This window comes from Phalacrocorax carbo, chromosome 8 (assembly GCF_963921805.1).
Source record: "Phalacrocorax carbo chromosome 8, bPhaCar2.1, whole genome shotgun sequence".
Lineage (NCBI taxonomy): Eukaryota > Metazoa > Chordata > Aves > Suliformes > Phalacrocoracidae > Phalacrocorax > Phalacrocorax carbo.
Window position 1 is genome coordinate 2796279 of NC_087520.1, and position 11628 is coordinate 2807906.

The 11628-nt window shown below is 44.3% G+C and overlaps 1 protein-coding gene across 6 annotated transcripts in view; it reads left to right on the plus strand.

The window, feature by feature from the left end:
- RAPGEF6 (Rap guanine nucleotide exchange factor 6) overlaps nt 1–11628 on the plus strand; it is a 141608-nt gene that overhangs the window by 126961 nt on the left and 3019 nt on the right. For 4 of the 6 annotated variants that reach the window (XM_064458291.1, XM_064458293.1, XM_064458292.1 and 1 more), the window contains 4 exons: nt 1154–1267; nt 4569–4794; nt 6814–7325; nt 10707–11018. In XM_064458291.1, the coding sequence (XP_064314361.1) occupies nt 1154–1267; nt 4569–4794; nt 6814–7325; nt 10707–11018 (1164 nt within the window). The remainder of the gene's footprint in view (nt 1–1153; nt 1268–4568; nt 4795–6813; nt 7326–10706; nt 11019–11628) is intronic. The other 2 variants (XM_064458295.1, XM_064458297.1) reach the window with 1 other exon arrangement.

Consider the following 11628-nt stretch of genomic DNA (forward strand, 5'->3'; position numbering starts at 1 on the left):
GGGGAACGACTGTTTTCTTAAAAACCTCTCAGACAGAGTTCCCAATTTCCACTGGACTTGGAATACCCAAAGATCCTAAATGCTGCTGTCCGCCAGCGTATCGGTTCAGATTTAGGTGGCCGGTTAGATGAATGGGATTTGCAAACCTGGGGATTTCTCAAAGATGACAGTGTTACCCAGAAACTGCGGCTGTGGAGACGTGTTTTTGCCCAAGATAGCTGGAATACCGGGTGGCTAGGTGGAGCTGGAGATAAAATGCTGACATAGCTCTCCAGAACAGGTGGTTTTGATAGCAGCAAAAGTAGTGCATCCATCTAAATCCGTGAGTCGCTGTTCATATTTTTTGTTCTTGTGCACAGGGCTTTGTATACATCCCTGTCTATCATGATGCCCTGAGAATCCCTTTTATTTTTGATGTCTTCGTCTTAGAAGACCTGCCTCACCTCACCATTAGTCAACTTTGGATGGGAGTTCATTTGAAATCTCCTAGCACCACTTTGTAGTCAGCCAGAGTGGTCAGTGTTGAACGGCGTAAGGCGTTTTTCCCTCCCTTCTGTGCTGCTTTTGACTCACTGACAGCCCAAAGCCACTGGATTAGCATGGCATGGCATGGTGACTTACTGCATCTTCTCACCCTTTTCAGTGGGAGATCATGCTGGCCCGTCCACTTCTGCCTTCACAAGATACTGTTTCGTTTAGGAGAATGTCACTTGTTTTACTTAAACACAGCATATGTATAAGAAGCTTAATTACTTGGGTGCCAAACCTAGCTCCACTGAGATTTTTGAGCATTGCTTATAAACATGTTATTTTTGTTATCTTTCTGATTCCTTGAAAATAATATTTTCTTTCTTTGGGGTTATTTCATTAATTCAACTTGCTTTCAGCCTATTTTTAGCACTGATCTAATTCGATTGAGGTGATCCATACCTTGTTGTATGTGTAGTGCTAACAGCTCATTGAACTGTCATCTGAAAGACTTCGTTTCAGGCATGAACACATTCCACGTAATCGTAGATTTCATTTTCTTTTGAGCTATAAGCAAGTGATACGCAATTAGGATTGAAAAAAAAATGTTTTAAAATTTGGACGTTATTTTGCTGTTACCCGTCTCTTCGCTTATCAAGATCTGCCTGTGTGTACTTTATTGTAGTTGGTAACATCCAAAGGTCGGATAACTGCAGTCAGATGAATCTCTCTGGCTCTTCCTCATCGCTCGCCAGCGAAACCAGCAACAAGAACAGTGGACCACGCAGCTACGGAATAGGTGGGGCTTACTTACAGAAGAAAATTCAGATGATTTTCAAAGCAAGAGACAGTTCTGACAAAATTGGAAAGGCAGAAAGAGAGGATGAGCGAGAAAAGGCAGAAGCTGAGCACAGGAAAATGAGGAGCCCCTGGTTTAGAAGATTTAGGGAGAGAAGCTTCTTCAGGGAAAGGACAGCTTTTACTGCAAAAAGGGAAGCAGAGCACGTTGAAGCCTCAGAAGGGAGTGAAAACCGACAGGAGAAAGACAGTGATGCTCTGAGCACAGCAAGTATCTATAGCAACAGCAATCTGTGGACATCTTGTGTGCAGTCTCGAAAGAGAAGGAAGACTGTGTGATGTATTTTTAGCAGAAAGACTGATTGACACAAAGTGGACAATGTGCTGGTTTTAGCTAAGTTATTTTAGCATTATTCATTTACACGTTTAAGCTGTTCGATGTGCTTCCCTTCCAGATGTTTGTGTCAGTTATGTTTAGCTAATCACCCTTACAGAGCAGTGAAGACAATGATGTGAAGTTTAGCAAACCGAGGAACAGGTACAGCGGCAGTTCTGTTACTTAGTGTTTTGCAAATGCCAATGAAACAGTAAGTTCTGCAACGTTCTCTTTATTAGACTCTAGGTAGTCCCTCGTATGATACAAACTGACTGCTCACTTCCAGTGTTGGTGTATACTGGCACTGGTTGCATCTTCTGCTAACCTTTTCAGGCCAGCGAACACTTGTATTTAATCTATTTATAGACATGTGCTGTTACTTAATGACTCAGCTTTCAGATAGTGTTAATCTCTTTAATGAAGGAGTCCTTTTGTTCTCCAGATCTTTGAAGTTCTTGAAGAAGAGGGTCTTTAAAATTAAGACACGCTGCGAGAACATTTCTTACTGCAGTACAGTTGTGTTAATTTTAAGGAGTCCATTAGACAAAGTAAAGAATAAGAAGTATTAATTATTTGCAAAGGAAAGGAAACTGAAATTCAATCTTAAAAATGCTGGTCTTAAATACATATTTTTTTTTTTCATTCATGAGGTTCGGTTCTTTAGTTTGATAATATTGATACTTAATGCTCCTATTTGCTCTTAAAATGTAACAGCAATTATCAAGCTTAAGCTGTGAAATCTCTCAAATGACGAGCTGTTGGCTCAGTGGCATGTATGCCAGTGGCTCCAGGTGCCATATTATATGGCCAGTGAAATGTACTTTTTTGATGGACTTAATGGCATCAGTCTTCTGTATGAAGTTGTGTGTATCAGTGGCATGGCTTTTACACGGCCTGGTCATTTCACATTTTCACCCAATTGATGTAAAGGTATGGCAGTCCAGCGCAAAGGCACATGTAGGTAGAAATGAAGTGAGAAATCAAGTGATTGGCAGGAATTTGGGAAAAAATGCTTATCTGAGAACTGTGTCAACAGTGTATTAATATAGAATTGTAGAATCATAGAATGCCCTGAGCTGGAAGGGACCCGCAAGGCTCACCGAGCCCAGCTCCCGTCCCTGCACAGGACACCCCAAATTCACACCAGGTCTCTGAGGGCCTTGTCCAAGGGCTTCTGGAACATCGCCAGGCTGGTGCCGTGATGCCTTTCCCTGGGGAGCCTGTGCCAGGGCTCCACCACCCTCTGGGGGAAGAATCACTTCCGGACATGCGAATAGACCGGGGGGGGCAAGAGGCTGGTGTGCAGCCCTGCGGAGGGAAATCTGGGGGTTTTGGTTGATGGGAAGCTCAGTGTGGGTCAACAATGTGCCCTGACAACTAAAACGGCCACCTGGGGTGCATTAAACACAGGGTAGGGAACAAGCTGAAAGAAGACATTGTCACACTATTTTGGGGACTGATGTGGCCTCACCTCGAGTGCTGGGTGCAGTTTTGGGCTCCCCAATAGGAGGAGGATATAAAAATATTTGAATGTGTCTGAAGGAGGGCAACAAAGATGGTGAAAGGACCAGAGGGCATGACTTACAGGAGGAGTGGCTGAGGTCACTTGGTCTGTTCAGCTCAGAAGGATGTAGACATTGGGGGGGGGAGATGCTGGGTCAGGGAGATGCTGATCTCTCTTCTCTGGTGTGCGGCGATAGAACGCCTGGGAATGGCTTAAAGTTGGAAGTTCAGATTGGATGTTAGGGAAGAAGTTCTTCACCGAGGGGCTGGTCAAGCACTGGAACAAGGTTCCCAGGGAAGCGGTCATGGCCCCAAGCCTGTCAGAGTTCAAGAAGCATTCAGACAACGCCCTTAGATACATGGTTCAACTTTTAGGTTGCCCTGTGTGGAGGGAGACCAGTCACTAAACCTGAAGGACCTCAGAGTGTAGTTTTCCCTCAGACCAGCCCAGGTGCACTTTGCTGAGTTCAGTTCATTTCAGTTCTTTCCCTAATTCTTAAGGTCATCAAAATAATTGATTGAGGCAAGTTGTCCACACTGAGGGCTTCTGGTGTAGCCTGGGGACAGGTGTCCCATCTGGAATCCCTGTAGCTGTACCAGCAGAAGTGTCTGCAGGATATATGTAGCCAGAGCCCATGGAAGTGCCCAGTATAATAGTCCCTTTTACGTTCACTCCAGGTACTAGAAAGAGGAGGTGTTGGATATATGGGGCTATATATATTATTTGTATTTTAAAGAAGTTAGTTGAGGGTAAGGGTAAACTGAGCAGAAAAAATGCATTATACATTTTGCTCTGAATCTGGTGAGGTCTTCAGCTGTTGCTCTTCTGCGGGAGCAACGCTGACGTCTGGTCCAGCTCCTTCCAAAGTTGTATTTCCCACTTTTGCTTCCTCCTCTGTTAATTTTGGAACAGATAATAAAACTGAAATGGACCATATGGCTAATCCCTGAGTGCTAATAGCTGACTAAGGTAAAAGCCAGCATCTCCTCATCCACTGCCAAAATCTTTTGAGTCTCACACAACAGTAGGGCAGAGGGATAGCGGGAAATGCACTGCATTTATCCTAGAGGACCCAGGGCTTGCAGAATCTGAAAGACCCGATCTGTCCATCAACTGTTCACATAGTAGCTATTGATTCTGGTTATGTAGGTTTACCCTTCTGGTCTGGAGAGTAGTGGAGTTGCGGGTAGGTTATGGGTATCACTGGACTTGCAGGAATAAATCAGTGCTAGATGCTGATAGGTGCTAAGAGCTTTAGTACCCTATAGACTTCAGTGGACTGATTGTGTGCAAATGGGGTTTGGTTGGGGTTTTTTTAATTCTAAATATCCTTGCTGAAATGTGCATGTCAATATTTTGTTGTCCTACCTAGTAAACTCAAATCGCTCTTTGACCAAGACATTCTCTTCTCTTCTCCTTCAGGCTACGCCCTCATACCTTCCACTAAATCTGATAACTTCTCGGACTCCAGTCACAGTGAGATATCATCCCGGTCCAGCATTGTGAGCAACTGCTCAGTGGACTCGATGTCGGCGGCACTGCAGGATGAGAGGATTTTGTCCCAGTCTGTCATTGTGGTGGATTCAGCGGGAGCAGAGAGAAAAGAGCATCCTCAGCCGCTGGCTGATTACGGCCAGCCGTGCCCAGGGTAAGGTGTACCTGGTTTTGGTTGGGCTTGGTGTCCTGGTGTCAAAAGGGGTAACGAAGCTTTGGTCAGGACACAGTTATGAACTCTTACGGTAATTAAGCTCTTGCTAGAAGCTGGAGTGCTGGCTGCTCTGTGTGGGAAGACCCTGTTTTCCCAAGAAACTGAGAGTATTGCTTGAGTGGACAACAGCTTGCTCCCATCAGCGGGGTTCAGGTGGGCATCACTTGCGGTAGGCTGCAAATGTGTTAAAAGCTGGGATGATGTCTAACAGATGAGTGCAGTAGTGAGAGACAGCTGAACAAGAGCTGAGTATTATCAATTCTCTCTGAGTCAGAAGTGCCAGACACTTAACATACACTAATGTGATTTTTAAGGATTTTTGTTGTTATCATTTGTTGCCTAGGCGGACTGGAAGCTTTCTGCCACTGTCTTCCTGAGAGCTTCCGCACGAGAGGTCTTGTTACCTTAGCACAATGAGGGCTTGTCCTGAGATGACACTTTGAACTGGAAGTTTTTTGTTTTGTCTTACCAGATGTTAAGCTTTGATCCGTAAGATTTAATATGTGGGAATCTTCTTGGGGTAGCATCCTCTGTCCTCAGACGTGTGTTCAAGTCAATGAGACGCTCCTCACATTTTTAATTGTTACAGCTCGTCTCTAAAGCAATACAATTTTTTTTAACGATTGAACTCTCTAAAGTGATATATGTTGCTTCTGTATAATTGATTTTAATTCTGTGGTATTCTCTTCCCTGCGAAGAAAAAAAAAAGCTTTTTAGTGTGGGCTTTGCTGAAGTGATGCAGCTCTTAAGAAATTAGTGATTCAGTTTATTTCGTTGGGCTAAAATGGGAATGCGAAGGTGAGCTTCATAAACCAAAACAATTCCCTTTTCTAAAAGGCCTAACCCATGCAGAGAACGTGTTTAGTCAGAACAGGCTCAGCGTACTGAGCGAAACGCCCCCTCGGGCCAGGCTACTGTGGGTAACCTTTGGTACCGGCTGTGAAAAGCCACCCTCAGTGGAGGCTGAAGCACAGCGCATTGCGCCGCCGCCGCTGCTGTCTCAACTCAGCTCTTCTCTCTGCAAATTAAAAGCAGATTGTTTATGGTTGTTACTTTATGCCTTAGTTTCAGTGGGTTTTGGAGGGAAGAAGGCAGTTTTTATGGCAGAACTTGTAAAATAGAAAAGCAAGAAAAAAAAAAAGTTGTTTGCACATATCTAGGAAATGTTCCTTGATTGCACAACGTGTCAGTAAACTGCTGAGGGTTAGTGCTGAATTTTCATGTTGTGCTGTCCATGCATTTGTTAACATAGCCAGAAATAGTTGCGAGACTTGAATAATGTCTAGCAATTGTAACTTCATGTATTCTAAATTCATGCTGTATTTATTTTCCCCCCTTGACTATGTATTGGCAGCAATTAGAGCTTTTAGCAGCCATTTCTTTAAACACAAAATTTTGTGCTTGGGTTTCGGAATCTGTCGAGCCAGATCCTTTCCACAATTGTTGTTTATGCCCAATATTTCCAAATGTTCTTGAAATACAACTACCTCCACTCTGCCTAAACAGCTCTCTGTTGCTGCCACTGAAGGGGTTGGGTTTTATTCTAAATCTTTATTTTGGTTTTAGTTTATAAATGTGAAGAAAAAGGTGGTGGTAGCCTGAAACTAAGAGGCAGTTACTCCCCTGCTCTCTGTCAGCCACTGTCTTGCTGGGGTTGATGGAGGAAAGCTGCTGTGGACCACATTTTTATGGATCTGGGGTTAAGCCTGTAAATGCCTGTTGCAGACTGGTCTGCAGTTATCCCTTGGGAATAACTGCCCAGCTGCCATGTGCAGTCATGAGTTGGGAATAACGGTGTCTCTTGTCAGTGCTTCCGTGTGCCTTGACCTTGCTGTGTACCTGCTGTAAAACCAGAGCTTAGTTGCCTTTGAAACCAGATAACTGCCTCTGAGTATGTCATTCTTATTTTAAAATTTCATGAGGCTTTTTTTTCCTGCTTTCTGTTGTTTTCAAATGCAGGTGGTCAATCACAAGGCCTGCTCTCATCAGAGGGGTGGCTTTCACGTCCTCCATGAGCAACGAGGAGATCTCCCATGAACATATCACGGTCGAGGCAGCAGATAGCGGCCGGGGGAGCTGGACTTCATGCTCAAGTAGTTCTCATGACAACTTCCAGAATATCCCAAACCAGAAGAGCTGGGATCTCCTCAATTCTTACCGTCACACGCAGCTGGATGGACCTATAGCTGAAGTCGATCCCACAAACTGTTACTCTGAGGAGGCTTATTTGTATTCTGAAGCCTTTTCCAAAACCAACAGGCAGTCGAAAGCCAGCGTGGAGCTCGATCAGTCTCGGCAGAGCTGGGCCTCCTCCAGCTCACTGTCAGACACCTACGAAACAAACTATGGGACGATTAAGCGGAGGGGGCTGGAGAACTCTACAGCAGAGCAGACAGAGGTTTTGGACTCTAAACCAGGTGCTGATACAACTTACAAAACTGTTACTTCGAGTACAGAAAAAGGCCTGATAGGTAAGCCAAGCCAACAGCTTATGGAAGCGTCTACATCTGGTTTTCATTTTGGTACTAAGTTGTTAAGAAGTGACATCAGCAGGTCTGGGGGCTGGAAGGCATGTTAAATTCAGCTTTACATGTGGTTTTAATCAGAACACTACGCAGGCAGTGTGTTTTCAAGTCACCTTCTTTTGCATTAAGAAAATTGAAACAATAAACCAGCACGCTTCCCAGTCACTTTATGGGTCTGCAGGAGAACTGTCTTCACGAAAACATCAGGCAGTTCCTCTCGGTAGTATGACCTTTTATTGTTTTTGGATAATTTTGGAAACACTCATCGCTGTAGACGTTCCTCTGGCAAGGAGCAACGAGCACAGCTTCTTGAAGTCTGTGTAATACAGGCTTGCCATGAACTCGAGAGGGAAAAGCATGACTGCTGAGTGGTGCAGAGCTCTCCCGCTTCTCTGGAGCTGGGACACCTTTCATCCGTGGGGCTTCTGTCTCTGGAAGCTCAAGGGCAAAGCAGACTCCTTTCCTGCAAAGGCAATGTTAAACTGCCATCTACGTGGTTATACAACAGCAGTTTGGCGACGGATGAAAGGAGAAAAGCCTATAAAATGTATTTTCAAAGATGTGTAGTTCTGCCGAGCGAGATGTTCTTTCCCTGTCCTAGTGAGTTTAGCAGCCAAAACTAAAGGAACTGGGTTGGCAACAAGATAAAACATGGAGTGCAGAGCTTTCTAGACTGCAAGTCAAGGGTGCAGCTGAAACGCAATTTAATTACTGACTAGATTGCTAGAGGCGTTTATGTTATCAAAAGTAATTGCCTGAATAAACATCACACGTAGGGTGGAGGTCTTGGATTGCGTTCCTCCTCCTCCTCGGCTTTGTAGGAAAAAGGCAGCACAGTGGAGCCTTGCAGATTACTTGCTCACAGCTCACTTCTGTGCATGGGCTCTGCCCTTGGAGCCTTTCAAAGCTGCTCATGAGCCCCTGAGCCAGTTTAGGAGGTGGCATGTTAGCTATTCCCTACGTGCTATCTTTGCTCACAGCTCTTCCCCTTCTTTTTAATTCCGTTTACATACTGCAGCATATCACTTACCTCCTTCATGCAGTCATGGCACAGTGGTAGGAAACAGCAACGTGCTATAGTAGAGCATGCATATGTCTGCTTAAACAAAGGTCTGATACAGGTGGATCTAATTTCTGGCGTGCAAATGCAAATCTGTTCACTGTTCACCATCATACAATATAGCAAAGGTATTTTTGCTTTATTTCACCGTTTCCTTATTCTCTACAAACAGCTTGTTGCCAGAGTCTGTGATGACTGCATGAGTTCAGGGTACTGTAAACAAAACAAGAATCTTCAGTTCGTTCTCTTAGAGAGTGCTGGTGTTGAATAGTCCTCCAAAAGGGTTGGCACAAGCTTTCTTGCCTGAAACCTTTAAAACGGAGCTGGAAAGTCACTGCCCATGTACTAATGGCAGAATGTGGTCTTGGCAGAATCCATAAGCGTGGTGGCTTCATGACTTCACGTGCATCTCTTCCCTCTGCAACATCGGAAGCTTCTTGCTGCAACCTTTGCTTTACAGCAGAGAGGTGTGGAATGGTGATGTGCCATTGCTGTACATCCAAAGGGAAAAACTTTCCTATTACTTTAACCTATAGTAGCCATCGAAATTTATATTGCTGCCTTTTAGTTACATTTCCCTTAACCACTGTGTGGAATTTCACCCCATTTTCTTTACCAAGTGAACATTTGAGTAATCAGCTGCTTGGGAAGGAGGCTTCCTTGTGAAAGGGTTTTGTAACCTCCCAAGACTGTGGGTGGGTGACAGAAATTATGGACAGTTAATGCTGTGGACATGGAATGTCTTTAGAATGTTTTGATAGAATTTGTAAACTATTATGAACTGGAACTTTACAAAAGGGCACACTGTTCCTGCTTCGTTATTTCAGTAGGCTAGATACTAGCTCTAGGAAGCCCGAAGCTTTCTCCTTTAAAGGAGAATATACCCACCCTCATCAGCCCTCCTGCAAAACCAACGAAGACAGAAGGTGGGGGTTTGCTCGGAGGACCCAGCCCTTCCCCAGCCCTTCAAGGAGAAGAAAGCCTCCCTCGCTTCCCCTGCTTTCTCGTAGGAGACCAGTTAAATGCTACTTAAATTAAAATGATTTCTATAAGCCAGCAGTATAAATCTCTGCCTGTACCCACGTGTATCTGCTAAAAGCCAGGCCATTTCAGTTTTCTTTATTTTTCTATAAGCCCAAGCATGCATCGAGGCCATCAGGTATGAGCCAGCTCTCTCCTTTCTGGTGCCAACACCCAGGATCTCACAAGTCCACAACATAAGAAATACTCCTTCATTTTCACCCTTTCACTTTCTTGTAAGATAAGAAAATATTACAGTTGCTGAAATAAATGAAACTGTAATGAACATGCACTGTTTAAAATGATTCCACAAGAAGAATGCAAATTCACTCAACTAATAGATTTAAAAAATTACCCTAGCTTTGAAACTCTCCTGTTGCAACACGCACATGGAAAAAGCCCAATTTAACATGCACATGAGCCCCAGACCTGGGGGTGGGTGGGAGGGGAGGGAAATTAAAGTTAAGCTTTGGTTTGAGAGGCTGTGTGACCTGAACTGCCGATGAGCGGGGAAGGAAACTATGGACATGATAAGCCATTCTGTACTGGTAGAAAAAGCCAAATCATGAATGCAGACTCTATATACAGTTTGCCTGATAGGAACAATTTCATATGATGTGTTTTTCTTCTTCCTATAACACAGCTGATTAGATGGTTTATTGTCTTATTACGCATGAATTGATACAGTGATATTTTATCATAATGACTTTCTGTTAAGCCGCTGATGGGTGATGAAGCGGATGTTGTTGAAGTCAACCAACAGTTCTTGCTCTCGGTCCCTAGCACGCTGTGCACAGTAACTTTGGGCTGGTTGCCTGAATTGCTTTTGTTTCAATTTCCCAGCCTGTAACAGAGGGTGGGAGCAGCCGCAGGCGGCAGCATCGCCGTGCCGGCGCTCCCTCCGGACCCTAGAGCTCCTTGGCATCCCGCGGTGGAGCGGTGCCGCCCAAGCGGGGAGTATAATGAGCGCTGCAATTGCAAGCTGAATGTAGAGAAGGGCATAGTCCTGTTTCCGCTCGATCGGCATCTTGCCTAATGAGTTCATGGGTTCTGTTGCTACTCCTTAAAATAAGTAGAAAGCATAAATGAAAGCATAAATATCTGCTGCTGTCGTTATAACCAGTGTTTCTGCATTTGCATTTTGTTATCAGTTTCTGTTTTGCCATTGTAACATTTCATGATTTTTTAACGTTTTGTTTCCTTTTGTTTTCTTCTTTAACATTTCCATTGCTTATTTCTTGTGCCAGTGTACTGTGTCACCTCACCTAAGAAGGACGATAGGTATAGGGAGCCACCGCCCACCCCTCCGGGATATATGGGGATTTCTTTAGCGGACATAAAGGAAGGATCGCCCCACCACCCACACCTAAAACCTCCAGACTATAGTGTGGCAGTGCAGAGGTCAAAGATGCTGCACAGTGACCTCTCTAGACTTTCATCAGCTTCTCTCGGTAGTGAACCGGTGGCCTGTATTTCATCGAAGATGCCTCAGTGGCATAGTCGGCAGCCGTCCAACCCCAAGCTAGCAGATATGACTGACGCAGATAGTGAAGAGGATGGTATGTGCAACACCTGGCTCGGTAGATGTTAAGTGAACTGCTGTGTGAATCTGGTCTGTGCAGTGCTTACTTCACAATGATGTTCTTGGGCTTTCTCTTGGTCGTTCTTGGAGATTAAAACTTGATTAATCTCCAAATATACAAATATGCTTGGCTGTATACACATGCATATACGTATGTATATACACCTTGAAAAAAAGAATGCCTTCCCTTTAGAAAAAGCATGCTGACACCGAACAGACTTTAAATTATATCTAAATAATAAATATATATAAAAATATATATACATGAGATCTCCCAAAGCACAACTGAGACACTTAAGAGCATGTAGATACTTTTTTTTTTTTTCTTTAAAATCTGTCCCCGCTCAGTGGTGATGCTGACTTTAAAGGGCACTGTCAGGCTATAAATTACGTGCAGAAAAACTCCAGCCTCTCTGGGTTGATTAGCTGACGTCCCGCTGTTCTAGGATGGCATCAGGACGATGACCTGAAGCGAGTATTCTGAATTTGGATATGGTGGGGTGTGGTACAACTCTTAACTCGTTCCACGTCTGTATTCTCATGTGCTAGCACGAAGCTGCCTTGTTCCTCCACAGAGATTTCTGGAG